Source organism: Triticum dicoccoides, chromosome 6B, assembly GCF_002162155.2.
Source record: "Triticum dicoccoides isolate Atlit2015 ecotype Zavitan chromosome 6B, WEW_v2.0, whole genome shotgun sequence".
Classification (NCBI taxonomy): Eukaryota; Viridiplantae; Streptophyta; class Magnoliopsida; order Poales; family Poaceae; genus Triticum; species Triticum dicoccoides.
The window spans coordinates 489,026,306-489,046,403 of record NC_041391.1 but is presented as its reverse complement, the minus strand read 5'-3'; the positions used below and the strand labels follow the sequence as shown (position 1 = coordinate 489,046,403).

Below are 20,098 nucleotides of genomic sequence, written 5' to 3'. Positions count from 1 at the left end.
ACCGCGGCTCGAAATTCTCATCCAACAGAATGTTGCTTGATTTTCATGTCCCGGTGAGGCACAAATCCTCCAGGCTTTGTTCGGTTACACCCTGTCCCAAGGGGATTGGAAGGGATTTGGACGGAATTTGACTTGTATGAGATTTAATCCCCTTCAATCCCTGCCAAACCTCCTTCAAATCCATGTCAACCGAACACAGACTCATGGAGGAAAGCAAGCCCATGGGCAGAGCCGAAGCAGATCTTGAGACGGTCTGGCCATCCAAGCACTTCAAGTGCGCCTGATAGGTTCCTCAACCATATTTCAGGGCCAAAGAGTGGTTTCTCTACACCCATGGTGCACCCATGCAAGAAAACATAGCAAAACATTTCAAAAAAATTTGAAACTTTGTGCGAATGGTCATCAACAAATGTTATGGGCGCTTGCAAAGTTTGATGGTCAAATAACATTCGAGAAGCTCTGTACAAAAAAGACAAAATCACCCATAACATTTGTTGATGATCATTCCCACAAAGTTTCAGAATTTTTTGCTGTGTTTTTTTACGTGGGTGCACCGCGAGTGGACCGAAGATGGGTGCAGCCACTACTTTCCCTTGATGACCCCCATTCTCCATGTTCTCGTGGATCAGGAACCGCTCGTCGTCACAAACATAGTAGCCACATAGGGGAACAAGGTTTGGATGCTTCACCTTCCCAATGGTTTCCATCTCAGCTAGGAACCCACTGTCACCTTGGAAGTTTTGGAACTGGCGGCCACTATGAAGGCGCTTGATCGCGACTCTCTGACCTTCAAGGAGTGCCGCCCTATAGACAATGCCCAAGCCACCATTGTCTATGATGATGATCAGCATTCAAGAGGAAACGGAGAGGGGGATGTGGGGGACATTCTGAACTTCAAGGAGACTACTTTCACCCCGTTTCGTGAAGTATTTTTTCGTCGAGGCTTTCATATGCGCAAACCCTTGTTCTTGCACATGATCCCTACTTCGGAGTCAAGAGGGATTGTTGCAGACAACTCTCGTTCTCTCCTTTGCAGAAATGCATGGCTGCACTGAGGATGCTTGCATTAAGTACCGCCGCCGATACCGTTGGTTAGATGGATGGTCCAGATAGGGGAGAGTGCATGCCTTGATACCATTGTGAGGTTTGTCCATGCCGTGCACATGCAACAACTTGATAATCTTGTGGAGCATATGTGAATCCGCAATGAAAACCAAGGAATTTAATATTTTAATTCCACTTCAAATAAATTCTATTTTTAAACCATATATTTTTCGCTACGAACAAATGTTATTTACGTGTGATATTCATGTGTATGATCGATGCCCATGGATTTGTATGTATTTGAGATTTTGATAAGAGACGTGTAGTTGTACAGGACATTTGAGGGCCGTCCAATGCTGTCCAGGGTTGTGTCCAGGCGCGTCCACTCACATTTAGAGGGTGGATTTGCCGTCCAGATGTAGATGCTCTAACCTGCAGCATGTATACTGCATATGAAGTTAGCAACATCAAGCCATGCTTGGCTGGATCGCCGGAGCCGGCGGTTCCCTCCTTCCATCGTGGAGTGGGGTCTCTGGACTCTGTGGAATGACGATCATGGAAGGCGTGCCACACAATGCTACAACTAGCGTATTCAGTCTAAGAGAAACATTTCAGTTCATATGCCCAATTTGGAAATCACAAGCTTATAGCAAGCACAAGCCGTATAAACTCAGGACGCTTCACCAAACCAGCTGAACACGAGAAACAAGAAATTACACCAACAACTTCGCCAAACCAGCTAAACACAACAAACAAGAAATGATAGATGAACGACTTTTGATGATGTTAAGTTTGATTAAACATCCAAATCTTTGTAAAATTTCCAGGGTACATGGAATGAGATGCATACATGTTCATATTTGGGTAACAATCAACTTAACTGGATGGCTCAGTTGCGCTCTCTCATGTGAGGTTCCTTTTGTACAAGGGAGTTTTCAATGGCCTCCGAACCACATAATAATAAGACGGAAAAGAAGAAGCAGATACGGGCACAGCAGCACCACAAATTTTGGATCATTTGGTGTGAAGACGCTCTAATGTACAATTGCAGACCAGGTAGTCAGTCTACGCCTCTTCCTGATAGGGCAAGTCTCATCTGCAAATTAGGAACGCAACGTTAGTTCACATGGACTCTGACAAAGACAGGATTCAATCTCTACAAAATGTATAGAAAACCGAAGTCTAGGTGGTGATGTTAAAATGATGGATATGTAACAATAGCTCGACCAATTTGATTCCTGAATCTCAGGCCATTGTTTCAGGATTTTACCGACAGTTTTTTCGGGAAAACGCAAAAGCTTTGCGTTTCATTGTATTGAAAAGAAAGAGTGTTTTATGTTACAGTCCTCCTAGGAGGTGAATTACCGACAGTAACCTGTGGAGTAACAGTTTAGCAACTAATGCGGTCCAAGAGTAAACAAGGTGTTGAGCTAGTCACGTTTTATACATCAAAGATTATGTGCCTTAAATAAACCAGGTTAAAATAAAAGCACTGATGGTAATAAGTCACTCATTGGTAACATATACGTATCATATAGCCAGTGAAGGTGTAAAAGATGTTGATGCTGTAAATATTGTACGTCACTTCTTTGTTCTGCATGGCCGAATGTAAAACTTCCTACTCAAACTCTTGAAAATATATAAATGTTGACTGTGATAATTCTCAGGAATGTCTGACAAGGGACGTACCTTTAGTTGAAATAATGGAAATCACTTTGGGGAGTCTATGAATTGTCAACTGTCAGCATCTGTAATAATTAGTTGATATCCTTATTGTATTATGATACAATTCCAGGTCTTAACAGAGAGATGGGCAAACTAGCATTGGAGATATCTCATCAAACTCGACTCAACGCTATCGCCCAATCTTACCTTCAGAATCAATGACCATGGTTGCGCACAAGGCGCTGATTACCAGATGTCAAGTCCAGTGAAGGTTTTAGCCTCACGTGACTCCCAGAGCCATGCTGAGAAACATGCTTGGAAGGCAATGTGGTAGCATTCAAATCTTGCACATTGAGCCGTCTCATTTTTCCAGTCTGAGGTCTCAGAATGTCACATTCAGAGATCACCCTCTCCTGAGTGCATGTCGAGAATTGCTGCACTCTACCAAAATGACCAAGGACTGGATCCGGAGGCCAGGTAGGCAAGTTTTTATCAAGGCCTCTCGGTGCAATTGTGAATCCCTCATTGCTGTAAGCTGGTTGTCTGGCATGGCTAAACGGAATAGCTCCATGGACACCTGCCACAGGACTGGAAGCACCAGAAGTAGCTCTGGGGCTAGAAATCGGAGACGGTGACATTCTACCATTTTGATGTTGTGGGGATCTTGACCTTAGAAGAGGGCTTCCACACGGAGAAACTGGGCAAGATGTATTACTCCGAATATGAATCCCACTGCAGAGCACCAGTAATTAGAGGACAGGTATTATTATGCAGATATAAAGAAAAAATCACCGGGTGCATGTTTTCTGACAAAAAGTACAGAACTAAGTTGTGGTCGAAAATATACTGCAGGGAAAGATGCAACAGCAATATGATAGCTTTATATACTACTCAAGTGATAGCGTTTGTGCATGTTTTATAATGGAGTCTATTGCAGTTTACATAAATGAAAAAGGAGGGACAACAATACAAAAATCAAGTACAATCAAGTATTTTTATTTGTTTGCGGATGATGTGGTGCTAGTTGACGATAGTCGGACGGGGGTAAATAGGAAGTTAGAGTTATGGAGACAAACCTTGGAATTGAAAGGGTTTAGGCTTAGTAGAACTAAAACCGAGTACATGATGTGCGGTTTCAGTACTACTAGCTGTGAGGAGGAGGAGGTTAGCCTTGATGGCCAGGTGGTACCTCGGAAGGACACCTTTCGGTATTTGGGGTCAATGTTGCAGGAGGATGGGGGTATTGATGAAGATGTGAACCATCGAATCAAAGCCGGATGGATGAAGTGGCGCCAAGCTTCTGGCATTCTCTGTGACAAGAGAGTGCCACAAAAGCTAAAAGGCAAGTTCTACAGGACGGCGGTTCGGCCCGCAATGTTGTATGGCGCGGAGTGTTGGCCGACTAAAAGGCGACATGTTCAACAGTTAGGTGTGGCGGAGATGCGTATGTTGAGATGGATGTGTGGCCACACGAGGAAGGATCGAGTCCGGAATGATGATATACGAGATAGAGTTGGGGTAGCACCAATTGAGGAGAAGCTTGTCCAACATCGTTTGAGATGGTTTGGGCATATTCAGCGCAGGCCTCCAGAAGCTCCAGTGCATAGCGGACGGCTAACGCGTGCGGAGAATGTCAAGAGAGGGCGGGGTCGACCGATTTTGACATGGGAGGAGTCCGTTAAGAGAGACCTGAAGGATTGGAGTATCGACAAAGAGCTAGCTATGGACAGGGGTGCGTGGAAGCTTGCTATCCATGTGCCAGAGCCATGAGTTGGTTGCGAGATCTTATGGGTTTCACCTCTAGCCTACCCCAACTTGTTTGGGACTAAAGGCTTTGTTGTTGTTGTTGTTGTTGTTGTTGTGTGTAATTTCATACGTTGGTATTTTTATCTATGGTACAGTACGACTTAAATTGCAAACTGGAAGTACGTGAAGGCAACTGTTAAAATAAAGTACGTACAGAAAATAGTTCAGTAAAATATGGAATACTGGTGTTAATTGCGATAGTTTGTTTTGAAAATTTACCTAATTTATCCCTCAGTAGACTAGAACACAAAGTTCTGCTATGAAAATGATTTCTTCAGATTATATTTCAGGGTGAAACATCTCCCAACAGATATAGATTGGTTGCTACTCGTTTAGGGCAGCAAGCTCCCTTCTGGTAAAAAGGATTTGAGTGGAAGATTGAGCGCCCCTTAACGTTCAGAAGCATCTTTTTTTAATGGTTACAAATCTTTCTATTCTATGACTGACTGGGCTTTCTACTGGATCAAAGCGGATCAACTCGCCAAATTAGGACACACACCAAAGCACGTGACTGCAGTAAATGCTGAATGGTTCACCTGTTTGTTGAAGAAAACTTGGCAGCTCTTCTTTGGTAAATGGATTGCCCTTCCAAGCCCAAAGAGGGCATATTTTTGGCCTGCCCAACCACCTGGAATATCAAAAGAAACACACAAAATATAAGCCATGCAGATGAAATATTAAAAATAAAACAATAAGAGTCAAATGAGGCCTTCAATAATCAAGTAGATCACTCGGCAAAATATATCCATGCAACCCTTCTAAAAAATTATATTCGAGGGACAAGGTGAAACAAATGAAAGGAATGTAAGGAGAATAAACTGGGAGTGCCTAAATTTACAAAATTTGCAGATTTTCTATACGCATCTGCCTGCTGAACAAGAAGGATGATTGTTTAGCCTAAGAATAACACCTTGTTCACTAACACTCAACAATTAGTACCTTAGAACTTGGTTTGCAAGATATAGCAGCCAACTGTTCCAATGGAACAGAGGCAGATGGTCTTTCAAGTGGTGATGCACTTCGTACAAATGAATGCTGCAAAAGATCCACTGCTGTTGGACGGCTAGATGGATCACGTTGCAGGCACTGTCGTATGAAATCCTTGCCCTCTTCAGAAAGGTGGTCCGGTATTGGTGGAAGCTCCTTGCTGTTCCCTATCTTGAACATTGCAGCAATCTAAAGAAGGAGAAAATATCATGTCAGCATCCAGGTTTAAATAATAATAAAATATTCGGAAGTTTCTTAAATGAAACAGGAAGTTGTTTCTTGATATGCCTCAAGGAAAAAATTCATAGTTACTAAAGGTGCGCCTAGGTGGGCGCTTAAGCACGCCTAGGCTCTAGGCGATAGCAAAACGCCTAGCGCTTAATGTGCGCTTTGGCCAGAAAAGCACAAGGCGGTGGCAAAATGCAAAATTAATGCCTAGCGCCTTTTCTAACCTTGAAACTATGCCACTGAGTTCACTTTTTTGGTCCCTTTCGTGCCACTTCCAGCCTTCTGTGAAGTGGACTGCAAAAGGAGAGTGTGCCACCTACAACCTCCACCAGACCACCGTCAACTGGCCAGCCTGACTTCATTGGATCGGATAAGATGGCAGCACTCCAAGATCTTTGGAGTGCATAAGCAAGAAGACGGACAGGATGGGGGACATGACATGCACCATAACTTTTTTTAGGGCAAGATTGGTAATTGACAAGAAACTGAGAACTTTTCAAGGGTTAAAGGCCAAACAGAGCTGTGGCACTGACACGCGACAGCCAAAATTTCAATTGGGTAGCATAGAAAGTTTTTTTTTTAATAAAGGGCGCTCTTTATTGACACATGATGTCACTTCAAGGGGGAACAAACAAAACAACTACACAACTGGCCTCTACGCGACTAGGATGCACAAAGCCAAAAAGAGGAAAAGAAAAAGAAAGTGACCCACAGCCACAGGGGTCAGGGCGAGGCAAACGACCCACCGCAGCAAAACATCAACTACTACCACCGCTTCTGACAACACCTGGGCGACGAGAAGGTTCCCCAACAGCAATGTCTTCAGCAAGGAAACGGTGCATGGATGCCATTGTCGGTGGATCCAACCATGTGGGTTCTCACCCAGAAGAGAAAGCCTGAGTAAGCTTCCGGCAGTGCCTTCAACAAGGGGGCGTAATGCCACTGCCAAGTACAATCAGTAAAGGTCAGAACTAAGGTTTTCACCCCGGAAAAGGAGACCTGGCACTCGGAGAGCACCACCATAGACGAAGTCCTCTCTGTTGCCGCCACCAACTTGACAAAGAAGTCCTGCTGTAATGTCCCAATCAGCACCGGAACATGGACCATAGTGAACTCCACACATCAGGCATTTGCTGAGACATCAGATCCACCAACGCAGATGTCCAGTGTGATAACACCTGTGCTGATCTGAGGTACAACCCCACCATCACTGTAACACGAGGGATACTTAAGATGGTCCATCATGTGGGCAGGAGGTATGCGATAGCCTGGCACACGAAGCCCGACGGCCAAAGTCGCGCGCACCACTGCCAACTCCATCGGCCGTTCCTTCGTCCATACACATGCCGACGGGTGACCACCAGAAGGAGGCCGACGCGCAAAGACAAACATGCCAAAAAACACACGTACTTCTCCTCCCGGGTCGCACCGGCTGGGGACCAAAGACAGGGGCACCTCAGGGAAGCCGATCATTACTGGATCAGGCCGGCTTAGCATGGGTTACCTTTTCTAGCAACCAATTAGGAAATTGGAAAAATATCAGTGGCATATAAGGAACTAAAAGGGGACGCACGCCTTCCTCGCGCGGTTCTGTTTCTGCTGCATAGACGTGGGCAGCACAAGCAAAGACGGGGGACTGCGGCATCACCAGTGTAAGGTTAGGGCAGGAGGTGGAGGAGCACGCTTTGCTGCGTCGCCCCTAATCGCAATGGATTGATTGTCAACATGTGCAAATAAGAAAACTGGATGCAGTATCCAGTAACTGCAAGTTTTGTTCACGCAAATCTAGGAAACCGACGTGAAGTTGTTCATCAAGACTAGGATTCTTTGAGAAGACCATCCACCCCCTCCCCCCCTTCGCACCCGCGACGAGCCCCACGCGCGCGTCCCGGGAGAAACCCTAGCGCCTCCTCCCTTCTCCTCTCCCTTGCCGCCGCGAGAGGGCGCACCGGCGGCGCGGGGCTGTCTCGTCTCCTCGGTGGGGGCCATCAGCACGGGCTGAGGCGGCCACCTGGGATGCGGCGCTGGCGGCGGGTGTGGCAGCGCGACGGCGAGCTGGAGCCAGATGGCGTTGGCTTCGTGGCGGCGGCGTGACGGGCGACGCGGCAGAGGCATGCTGGGGTCCGGGTCAACGGCTGCGGCTGGCTCCGATCTGGACCTTTGCGATGCGGGTCGAGGACGGCGTGGACTGGTGGGCGGCTCAGGCGACGGTGCCTGGCTGCGGGACGTCCTGGCGACACGGCGGTGGTGCAGTTAGTGCGCTGGCTCCTCTGGAAGCCTTCTTCAGCGGCAGGGTGCGGTCGATCCGGCGGCCCTCGCTGGCGGGACGGGTGGCTGCCTCTTCCTCGCGTGGTTCTGGCTGGAGGCCATGGTAGGGCGTCAGGGGTGACGCAGGAGAGGCTGCTAGAGGGACGGGTAGACCGACTGCCTGTCACCGGCGCAGGGGTGTGCCAGTCCGGACGAGCTCCGCTCCCCCTCCCCTTTTCCTGGCCTAGTGCCTCCTGGCTGTTGACCGTTGTTCGAGGCGGGTTGGTCACCGGCGGCTCGAATGGTGTTACGGATCTGCCGGTCGGCTCAAAGCTCGTGCCTTTGATGGTCTCCGGAGTGTCTGGATGCAGGGCGGCGGCCTTGGTGGCGGGAGCTGTGGGCTCATGGGCGGAGCTCGTGGCTCGACGCCGACGGGCTTGTTGTCATGGCCGCGTGGGCAGCATGGGGGCGGGCCTTCGACGTTCTACGGTGGTGGTGCGGCCAGCACTCTCTTGTAGGCCCGTACCCCGGGCGGAGCCGGAGGGTGGTGGCCGGGTTGAAAACCTCGTCTGGCTCGGAGCCAGACAGTGGCGGCGGTATCCATGCGTTGCTCCCTTCTTGAAGGCTCCATTGTGGTGGCCCTGCGTCCTTTGTGTTACTCCGGGTGAAAACCTCGATTCACTGGATCGGATTGTGGCAGCTCTTCGGTGTCGTTTCTTTCCTGGAAGCACCGCTTTGGTGTCCCTGGTTCGTCGAGTTGCGGCTTCGTCTCCTCGCGGTGATTCGTTCACGGTGGAGAGCCCTTAGATCTTTAGCTATGCTTTTCTGCCTACTTGTTGTTTGCTTTGGGGTGTTTGGAGTAGTGCTGCTGTTCGTCAGTTCCCTTGTATCTGCCTTGGGTGGGTGGGTGTGTGGTGTCGAGTGGTTTGCATCCTGTATGTCGATCGTTGCTTTATATATAAAGCAGGGCGAAAGCCTTTTTCGGTAAATCTAGGAAACCAAGGACTCATCCATGGCTCTGATAAGAAGACAAAATCCACCAACAACTTCAGGTTCAATATCAGAGTGGCTGCGTGAAGGGAGGCGAGAGGACATAGCATGGCGGCACGGCGTGTGTCAACCATCGGTAGGCGCTACATGATCAAAGGCATGAGACTGTGAAAGGAAGAGCATGGGGGCTAGGCAACGTTTCCATCCCCGGTATTAATTATTTTTTACCGTGTGGCGCACATGCTCGGTCGCTGCGCCACGGACTCGGCATTTGGTAGGTCCTGTGGCAGTCAAAGCAAATGTAACTTCACTCCATGAACTTGATCCAACAGCCAAGATTTGTTGGAGTCCAGCTCGGACGACCATGAATAGGCAGAGCAGGGAGGAGCCGCGAGCATAGCATTTCTAAGTGCCTTAGAGTATGCAGTTATTTTCTCAAAATTTATTCTGTTTACCAATCCACTGAAAGTTTAACCATGTGGTGTTAGCCTCCTATCAAGTGGGCCGCAAAAGGATGGAATTGCCATTTCTCAATCCTTCATCTTCCTCTTCTACCTGGCTGGTAGAGTACTACCTACAACCCCCACCCCAATCGGCCGGCCTCCTCTGACGGTCTGACCGGACTTCACCAGACCCAAAGCTCGTATGCCTTCACTGGACAAGGTGGCAGTGCTCCAAGATCTTTGGAGGGTGTACGAAAGAAGATAGTGGCACATAACAGATGACATGCACTATAAGTTTTTTGTGAATATTTGATTGATATTTGACAAGAAACCGGCAAGTTTTTCAAGAGTTAAAAGCAGCTGCGCCAAACGGAGCTGTGGCAGTGGCACATGACGATTGAAATTTCAATTCAGTAGCATAGAATGGGTCACCATTTTAAGCAGCAGATTAGGAAGCAAATTTCAGTGGCATATAAGGAAATTCCTCAAATTTTATTCTGTTTACCGATCCATATAATTTTTTCCAAAAAAAATAAAAGATCGGAGAAGGTGTGTTTTCTGCTTCTGTGTACCCACTACTGCAGAAAAGGAAAATTATGGCATGCATATAGGAAAGGAAAAACACAGAGAGCAACAAAGTGTTTGCTCATATAGAGAAGAACCAAGTAACATCTTATAAAATCCAAAAGTACCAGCAAATAACACCAAACATGATAGGATTAGGTAAATATAGGAATACCACAACAACAATTCAAGCATATTGTTCAGATTCAGAGTGAAATTAGCCCCCTGGCTGCTCTTTGAATTAATTCGGAATGCTCAATGTTTTAAATCGTGTTTTCCGTGGCTTCGCGGCTAGGTCTAAGCTATAGCTATTGCGAAAGCTATTTCCAATAGTGTTTTGTTATTAAAGTATACGAATCATCAAAATATTAGAAAAGTCATAGTAAAAATAAGTAAGAAACAATAGTAATTTAGACGTACCACTGAATCAGGCAAAGTAGCATTATAGGAACTCAAAAAAGCATCCACCGACGCAAGATTGTGGATGCCATCCTGGTAGGTCTAAGCTATATATTATATTCATTCTGTGTTTATTTATAACTAAAACTGAAAACAACCTCCTTTTTTGGCCCATTTTCACTTACAAAGGAACGGCGACAGCTATAGCTACTTCCCTTCTGAGGCAAACAGCGCAGCTATTTATTTCGATGGCGGCCTTAGCTAGAATAGCGGTATTAGGTGCCATGGCATACTTTTTAGGCTACAAAAAAGCTATAGCATAGCAATAGCTAGCTTTTCTTGTTCTGTTTCTTGTTTCGACCCTGCCCTGCTTGGGCGTGTAAATAACTTCGGTAATGATAACTCCCGAACGTTCGGGAGTTAAGCATGGCAACCCGAATGGGTTTAGATGGCAAGTTTAGTTTGCGTGAGATTAGGGAAACATGGCAATTTTCTGACAAAAAAACGAAAAAGGACGAAGTTGCCATCCCCTATCAACTAAAGTTGCCATCCCCTATGAACTAAAGTTGCCATGTAAAAACGTTCGGGACGAAATGCTCAAAATCCGAACGTTCGGGAGTTATTGGATTCCAATAACTTTTGTTCCAGCCTTTTCAATACAACAAGACACAAAGCTTTTGCGTTCTCTCTCTCTCAAAAAAAAACTAGCTATTTAAAACATTGGGAATGCTTCGTCACACATGTTCAAAATTGAAGTACGCGCAACATAAGAGATATACCTTTTGTGAAGGCACACCATAATAGTTATCCAACTATACATGCTTATTTAAAAGGGCACTGAGGTAATTAAGGTAAAATAACTAGCCATGCTGAACTGCTGACTATAATGCAGTAGCAACAAAGATATGCATCATGCATGTTACATAGCAGCTTCTCCCTTGCAGACAAATCAATACTCCATGAACAAATATAAATTGTAGCTTCAAAATCTGGTACTAACCCCTTCATATTCACTCCATGGAGGTTTTGAGGTAGCCATCTCTAGAACTGTGCATCCTAAACTCCATATGTCAACAGCAAGGTTGCATCCGCTAGAATTCTTTATAACCTGCATATTTGTTACATACTTTGATGTGAGAAAATGAGAAAAAAGGTTGCATTTAGAAACAGAAGGGAAGATACATATAAATTAAATAAAAATAGCTAAAGAAGTGATGGAAAAGGCAAGATTTGGAGCAATACCTCAGGAGCCATCCAGTATGGGCTACCCTTAAGTGAGAAAGGACACTCCTGCCCATTGATCTAAAAAAACAGAAAGCAAGCTTATTTGAGAGAGAGAAAACCCTTCCTCAAGTAAGTCAGCAGGTATGTTTGTATAGCAAGGACCAATTAAAGCAGTTGTTTCTATCAAAGAGGTTGACCAAGCTCAAGTGTGGTTGGCATGAGTGGAGGAGCACACAAGGGTAACGATAAGATAATGTACACCATTTCCTTCTATGAAGATTTTTTATGGCATTATAGCTAATAATATTCTCATTCAAATTTCGAGCTAGTATTTACAGATGAAAAATGAACAAAAACTTTACGTGTTTCGCCATTCCGAAGTCGGCAAGCTTTACGCGGCCTTTAGGGTCTACTAATATGTTTGCACCTTTAATATCCCTGAAATTTTAGAAAGAGCATAAATAAACACAAAAATTCAAGTACATTACAACTTAGCAACATACCTAAATTAGACTAAACAAGTAATCAACAAAAGTAAATGGAATGCTACCTGTGAACTGTATTCGTCGCATGCAAATAAGCTAAGCCCAAAAGTATTTGCTTAGTATAATTCCGAATTGCTTGTTCACCAAACTGTCCATACTCCTGGAGAAGCTTGTGGATGGATCCACCGGACACAAACTCCAGGTATATATAAAGCTTATCTTCAACCTATTTTGGATACATGGATAATGACAAGACATGTTTAGAAAAACACAGAGGTGCAGAACTGCAGACAAAGGTGAAGTTTAGAAAATTATGCATGTCTCTGTATTTTTTCCCACAACTAGAAAAGGATTCCGACAATATAAACTGTTCAGTTACAGATGTAATGAGAAAAAAGTGCAAGTAACAATTACAAGAATATGAGCTTTGTTGATCCTATTAGCAGTAAATAACAACCGTTGGGAATAGGTTATACCGTTTCAGATCCATAGTATCGTACAATATTTGGATGTTGCAGACGGCTCAGAAGTGATATTTCCTGAGGATTGAACCAAAAACATTGAAAAAGATAAGACAAAAAAATGTCAATAAAAAATCTGAGTTGTGACTATAAGTGTAAACATTGAAAAATGGGCATACCTGGCCCAACTGTTTTGCACTTTCTTTTGACTTAGGATCATCTGAGAAAAGGGTAACCTCCTTCATTGCACACATTTGGCCTCTATCACTGAAACAACAATCATACAGATGACAAAAAAAAACACAAAATTAAGGTGATGAAGCAAAGGGCGAGCGATCGCAATGAAACTATTTAAAACAAGGGAAATTGTAAAAGTGCCCCCAGTTGTCACTGGGATTTACAACCTCGTATTCCTCTGTTTACCACCACCCCCCCTCCCCCCTCCCACCCACTTTTCTGTCGTTTTCAACTAGGACCTCAACAAACATGAAGCAGTTTTGACATACACATCTCTCGCGTACCAAGTCTGTGAACTAAGGTTTTAAACACGACAGAGGAAAGTAAGAGCAAGTAGATAAAAATATAAGTAGAAAAATTGAGTTTGTTTACTTAGCATGATGATTAACATGCTGGCTGGTATTTTAGTTACTACTCCCTCCGTAAAGAAATAATGATCTAAACGCTCTTATATTTCTTTACAGAGGGAGTATTTCTCTTCTAGTGTTTTTTCATTAAAACTAGTGAAGAAAGTAATGGAAGGCATCTAGGGGAATTGAGATACTTGTGAACTGTGTGCACACCAATAAATAAGCTGTGGGAGTGTCCTTAAACTCAGGAGTTACATGTAGGAGTGTGTGTGCAATTTTACCTTAATATAAAGATAGGTCGAGTGCTGGTCAGCTCTGACACACAACATTGTCACAAGACCACTTTAATGGAGTAATGAGGACACAATTCAACATGAAAACAACTAAGATAATTTATTATTCCCACAGTTACAAGATGATAAAATGTTTTAGCATTAAGTTATTGCCATAGAGTAGTTTACTTTCTAGGCTATCAAGACAGGATATTTATGTTGGTGACTCTGTTAAAAAAATGCTAATGTATTAATCATTTAATTGTCATATTCCATATGGTTTGCATATGCAGTTTGAGAAAGAGGTATACACGAGAAATATTACAAGAGTTTACTGAAGAGGATTAGTCAGACTGGTGTATTTTGTAGCATGTGTGCAACTCGGCTGACCTCTTCTCTTGTAAAGGTAGCAGTACATAAACACACTCATGAGAAATAAATAGCATATCAACAAGCATTCAAAAGTACAGAAAATGTGATCACAAGAAAAAACAAGACTTTTCCAGACAGTCTTTTAACATCTATGTTTTTTATGGAAAGCATGCCATGTGTGCAGTTGTCATACATATTGAATTGAACATCTTCTAACTTCAATCATGGAAAGACATACCTGTTAAAGCCAGCATATACATGGCCGAATGTGCCACGCCCAATCAGCTTTCCCTTCTTCCACCGTGGTCCAGGACTGGGTGGATTCTCTGCTCTACCAGGACTACGAGATATAGGACTTGTTGGTGCGGAGTTGTTCGGTAAAAATGGGGAACTGTTAGAGATGCTTAATGGTGGAAGAGGCAATCGGTGGGTTTGCCTTTTCTTCCCCTCATCACGCCGGCTAGTTGGAGATTCAGGTACAACCCCACCAGCCCTTGGGTGCAACGGAGAGACACTTCCGCTATGCACCCTTGAACTTGGACCAGGACTCGTCATTCTTGGGCTTGGAATTGGTGAACACTCTGGACTACCTCGGCTAGGCTGCCAAAAGAACTGAGCTAGCATATCACCTCCCACTGAATTATGCCCAGATGTTTGCCCTGAGCCTGGACTGGAGCACTGACCAGACCCAAGGAAAACTACATCTGGCTGAGGCTTCACCGCCCAAAAAGCTGAAGTTGGAATCTGGTCAGGAAATATTGTTCTTGGGCTTTGAGAAGGGCTTGACATCAAACTATTTGGAGCACTCTCAAGAGCAACTTGTCGTGAATTTTGCAAACTAGGTTGGTAACTGTCAGTGACAGCACCACTTGGAGATGTAGACAGAATTTGGTTACTGGGAAAAGCATTTCTTGGCTTTGTCACTTCCTTGGTGCTCCTTCTGGTGGTAGCACCTGAACACTCTTTACGCACACCGCTTCAAAAATAGAATATTGAAGAGTCATAACGGTGTATTTGAGTGATTACAGTAGCAAAATGATGTTGTTGAATGAAAAGTGGCACTAAGGATCATACCTTGAACTACTCAGTGCTGTAACATTGGTCACCTCATTTCCTGCGGGGCTCTGAAGTTGAGAATCTGCACGATCATCACTGTCAATAGAACTGTTGCTGGAGACAGAAGCAGTTGCAAGCCGGTTCAGGGCTGGCAGTGGTAGTTGATGTCCTGTACCACTCTTCTCCAAAATGGGCTTTGAGTCAGGATTATCAGATACAATACGTCTCACCCCAGCACGTGATCTAGGAAGAGGGAGTGGCTGTGCATGTGCTCTATCTGTTGCAAAGCTTTGACAGCGAGAAACCTCTTTTGAAGGGGATGTGGAGCGTGAGTGGGCAGTAGACCAGCAACGTTTCTCAGCAGTTTGCTCTTTACCACGTCTGCGGCCCCCTCGTGATTTTGTGCTCCCCTTTTGCTCACTTGGACTTATGAACCGCTGAAATGTGTCAATTAGATTTTCTGTGGCCGACTTCTTTACTTCTTTGGATGAAGACCTTCCCCACCATGGTGGCATGTTGAATAAGAAATAAGTTGCAGAGGAATTAACTGAGCTATATATTTATAGTGAAGTCCTGCAGTTTAATAAACTATCTGCCAAACAGTTGATGCATTGGACCATCCATTTCCCCAGTGGACCAACAAAAAACCCTCCACACAACAGAATCTGAAACGCAGAGATTTCTTGTTAGTGCCTGCTCAATGCCTGCTTCATCCCAAATAGTGAAATCAAATCCATAGTAAGCATCACATAAATAACAGCAATGAGCATAAGCACACAGCATCATGACATTATTACGACAACTGAAAGAAAAATATAATTTTCAATAGATGAGTGCATGATTGTTGAGTGGATCAAGGTGACGCATGCTTTCTTGATTAGGTTTTGGTGAATCCAGATGTACACGCAGAATTTTAAAATCGCATTAATTTGAACAGAATAAATCTCATGTCAAGTTCTGTCAAGTATGTAGAATCATTTTTACACGCGTAAGGTACTTGTTGCAGCGCTGCCTGCTGCCCTGCTCATCCAAAAATGGAAGGGCGTGTCTATGGTGGCAACATCCCAAAGTCTGGAATCTGAAGACTTTGGTTTAGGGCCATTCGATAAGTTACCAACGTCTCAGATAAGTTACCAACATCTTGATATCTATATGTTGAGGCCTTGTGGGGTTGTTGAGCATCTTGAGAATGCATGCCGATAAAGATAAATATAGTAAATTATAACAGATTCAGCTTTGGGCAAAATGTTCAGTTACAAGCAAACAGTAATTAATTCATCTCAATCCTGAGGGACATGCCATATCAAGGTCTGTAATCCGTCAGGCAACAATTCGACCCGTTCTTATGGTTGAAATGCATTAATAGCCGATCGTTCACATGTGGTACATCAGCAGGCCTCTGTAAAGAGCTCCATGACAAAATGTGCATTCGAGCAGGCTGGGGCGGATCTAGATGGTGGCAGGAGCCACGCCCAGAAATTGCGGGGGCCTAACTAATCGCTGGAGAGAACAAGCTCATACCTCGAACCCAATGGCCAACGACTGCGGACGGCGGAGGCAGCAGGAACGCGATGTTGCGATGAGGACGGACGGGAGCGGACGGCGGCGGCGCGAGAGAGAAGCGGGCGGTGTCAGGGGGGCCGGTGCCGCGCGGGATTGAGGCGCCGGCGGTGACGCGGAGTGGTGGAGTGGGGGAGATTTGAGCCGCGTTGGGCTTGGGTTGGTAGGTCACTCACTCAGGAGTCGGGAGGAAGAGGAAAGGAAGTGTTTTTTTCCTTTCGGTTTGGAACAGAGGAGAGAGAGGTACGGGGAGCACGAGACGAGACGCAGGAGTATTATTTTTTATTTTTACCGCGAACGGCAGGAGCTTCCTTTGCAGGAAGACGAGGAAAAACCACCGTAAAACATGACGAACGGCAGAGCTCGCTGAAAGAAGTCGAGTAACCAACTGCTCTCCGGGAGCCTCTCCGCAGAGGATAAGGGCGAGTTAACTTCGGTCTTTTATGGTATTAATTAATTCATTTCCTATAATGGCATTGGATTCCATTAATTTAGGTTTGTTTTGCCATGGCTCTAATCTAGTCCTGGCCATGGGAAGCCCGGCCCGCCCGGCCCGGCCCGAAAAAGCCCGGCCCGGCCTGGCCCGACGCTACCCCCGGGCCGGGCTCGGGCCTAGTTTTTGAGCCCGAAGGCCGGGCCGGGCCGGGCCCGGGCCCGTCATTTTTGCAGTTTACTGAAGGTCGGGCCGGGCCGGGCCGGGCCCGGGCCCGTCATTTTTGCAGTTTACTGAAGGTCGGGCCGGGCCGGCCCGAAGCCCGACGGGCTTTTAGGTGTTCGGGCCGGGCTCGGGCCCAGAAACGCAGGCCCGATGGTCAGGCCGGGCCCGGGCCTGGTTTTTTGTGTCGGGCTTGGCTAGGCCCGGCCCGGCCCGAGGTTTGGCCAGGTATAAGTCTAATCCTAGTACCGTGTAATGGGGTTGTATTGTAGAAAAAATGAATATATGCCTAATTATGTGTCTGGTATCACTACCTACTTTCTTTTGGGGCAAGTATCACTGCCCACTACTACTACCATTTTGCATGTTTGGATTTTATCTACAGAATAAGATCTGAGTTAACTTTGATTTTCATGGCATATTACTTAATTCATTTACTGCGGCGGCATCAAATTTCATTAGTTTGGGTTTGTTTCGCTTCTGCAGGAAGACGGGAAAAATTGTACAGCCGAAAACAACCACCGTAAAACATATGAAACGGTAGAGCTTAACAAGGAAAGAAGTCAAGTAACCGACTGCAATCCGGGAGCCTCACCGGTGAGGATAAGGTTGCGTCAAATTCCGATTAGAGGGATAAGAAAATAAGAAAATTATGTGCCTTAAGGTAATTACACTGTCTAAGCTACGAGCGACGCGGGGCGTTCCTAGTGCTAGGAATTGATGCTTCCGTGAGCGACACGTGTCCTTGGTTCTTTCCCTGCTTTCCAGCGGTTTTGCAACTGTTTATTTTACGGTTTGGTTCCTTCCTTTTTTTCTTCTAGAGAGAATGAGGGCCAGAAAAAAAAAAAGGGAGTGCCTCCTCGGGTCCGTCGTCGCCCCGCACCTATGCCACTACCCGGCAGTTGTTTGCCATGCCATTGCCGGAGCTCCCTCCCTCTGCCACGTCCCCTCCTCTGCCCTTCCTCAACCTTTGTGTGGCCATGGGGCCGTAGCCACATACCTTACATTGCTTAGATACCCAAATCGCCTCTGTGACCGAACTAGCCGCCAACGTCTGCCGCCCTCCCACCTCGGCTTTCACCACCCTCCTGCATTGGCTTTCACCGCCTCCTTGGGTCCTGTTCCTCCCGCATCGTCTTCCACCATAACATCAAACAAGCGTCGGCTACCTACTCCTCAATCCTGCCCGGAGCGCTCTCGACGTCCTACCACTCCCGGCGGTGCTGGGCAGGGGGATTGGAAGGAAAAATAGGGAATTCATGCGGCAGGAAGCACATGAGGAGGTGCATGCAGGGAGGTACGCGTAGACCATGGCAGCAGCCACGCACGTGAAGGGTGGAGGGATGGCAAATATGGCCGCTGATAGCGCACACCTCGGGTGTCGGATGTCTTTCTCTATACTCGTGACGGGTCGCACAGAAGTCACACCTAGGCAATCGTGGGAGAAGGGCGGACAGTTGGAGAAGCCGGGCAGTGCGGAGGTCTTCCTCACTTACCTGTCTTTTGCTTCCTCTTCCTCTCTTTAACTCTATCTACATCATGTTGCCTGCAACATATTTGTTGAAATGTTTGATGACCTCTCCCAAAATCCCTTTATCTCCGACCTCCGAATTCCCCCGGCCTCAACCACGCTGCAATACATGATGTGGAGGAAGAGAAACTTGGAATCTTCTCATGTGACGCCCGGATAATTATGTTACAGTAAACCCGTGTTAATGGTGCCATGTCATCATGTTGCTGTTGCTATTTTTTGCTTGATCCAAATCGCAACACAAATTCAAAACCGAGTTTAAAGTCAAAATTCAAATTTTGTCAGACATGAAAACTTAAATGTTCACATTATCCTATAAATTCCCCTAATCATTTTCATGTTCAACCAACCTCATTTTAGTTCCCAAAATGCCCCTGGGATTTTATCTTGTGGTCCAACAATAATTAAATTGGCCTTTCCAATTTCTAAAAATGGCTAGCCAACTCCTTCTGACCCCAACTTTTTATGCAACTTCACTTTGTTCCTATATATTTTTGTGCAAAGTGCCACATTTAACAAAAATAATTCAATAGCTCTTTTAAATAGGAAACATATGCAAATCAAAAAAAAGGCCACCCCCCCTAGTGGGCCTCGTGGGTCGTGGCCCAGTTGGTCGGCCAGGCCGGCCCACTCGAGCCACCCACGCCGCCGAGGGGATAAGTCTCCCCCTCGGCCTCGGCCTCGTCAGCCCCAGATATCCCCCCCTTGCTCGACTCTCTCCCTCTCGGTTCTCTCTGCGGGAGCCCTGTCGACGCCGTTGCTGCGGCCTCAACCCCTCCCTCACCACGCCGACGCGTCCAGCGGCTTCACCGGCCTCCTCCATGTCGGCTACAAGCCTCGGATGGAGCTCGGAGTCACCGCATCAAGCAGATCGACGCCTCCCCGACCCGTCTCCCTTCTCGAATGCCGCTGCCCTCGTCGTCGTCTCCGGCCACCTCGAGCCTCCATCGAGCCCGCTGCCATTCCCTACGGCTCCACGGTGAGCTCCACCACGAAACCCCTCTCCCCCGTGCTCGATTCGCCTCCTCTACACCGCTGCTGCCATTGCCGGAACTTCGTCGCCGCTGCTGAGCTCCGTGTCGTCAATCTAGTGCCCGATGGGCTTGTCCAAGCACGTCATCGTGCTCGTGGTGATGCGTACGTGCTGCCAAGTGCTGGGGAACGCGGTAATTTCAAAAAAAATCCTACGATCGCGCAAGATCTATCTAGGAGATGCATAGCAACGGGAGGGGAGAGTGTGTCTATGTACCCTCGTAAACGAAAGCAGAAGCGTTTCAATAACGCGGTTGATGTAGTCGAACATCTTCGCGATCCAACCGATCCAAGTACCGAACGTACGGCACCTCCACGTTCAGCACATGTTCAACTCGATGACGTCCCTCGTACTCTTGATCCAGTTGAGGCCAAGGGAGAGTTTCGTCAGCACGACGGCATGGTGGCGGTGATGATGAAGTTACCGGCGCAGGGCTTCGCCTAAGCACTACGACGATATGACCGAGGTGTGTAACTGTGGAGGGGGGCA

At 46.4% G+C, this 20,098-nt stretch overlaps 1 protein-coding gene across 3 annotated transcripts; it reads right to left on the bottom strand.

Moving 5' to 3' along the window:
* Nucleotides 1-1,804: 1,804 nt before the first annotated feature.
* LOC119322049 (mitogen-activated protein kinase kinase kinase YODA-like) lies at nt 1,805-16,616 on the bottom strand. 3 transcript variants are annotated; one of them, XM_037595557.1, is made up of 14 exons: nt 16,352-16,616; nt 14,849-15,495; nt 14,013-14,750; nt 12,723-12,810; nt 12,559-12,621; nt 12,148-12,308; nt 11,960-12,035; nt 11,616-11,675; nt 11,374-11,481; nt 5,455-5,691; nt 5,052-5,143; nt 2,917-3,441; nt 2,734-2,792; nt 1,805-2,140 (listed from the first exon to the last, which is right to left on the bottom strand). In XM_037595557.1, exons 2-12 carry the CDS (start codon nt 15,343-15,345, stop codon nt 2,925-2,927), a joined length of 2,637 nt encoding a protein of 878 aa, XP_037451454.1. In that variant the 5' UTR covers nt 15,346-15,495; nt 16,352-16,616; the 3' UTR covers nt 1,805-2,140; nt 2,734-2,792; nt 2,917-2,924. The 3 variants fall into 3 exon arrangements, with proteins under 3 accessions (XP_037451454.1, XP_037451453.1, XP_037451452.1); XM_037595556.1 differs by having other exon boundaries at nt 2,734-3,441; nt 14,849-15,534; XM_037595555.1 differs by having other exon boundaries at nt 2,734-3,441.
* Between the last annotated feature and the right edge of the window lie 3,482 nt (nt 16,617-20,098).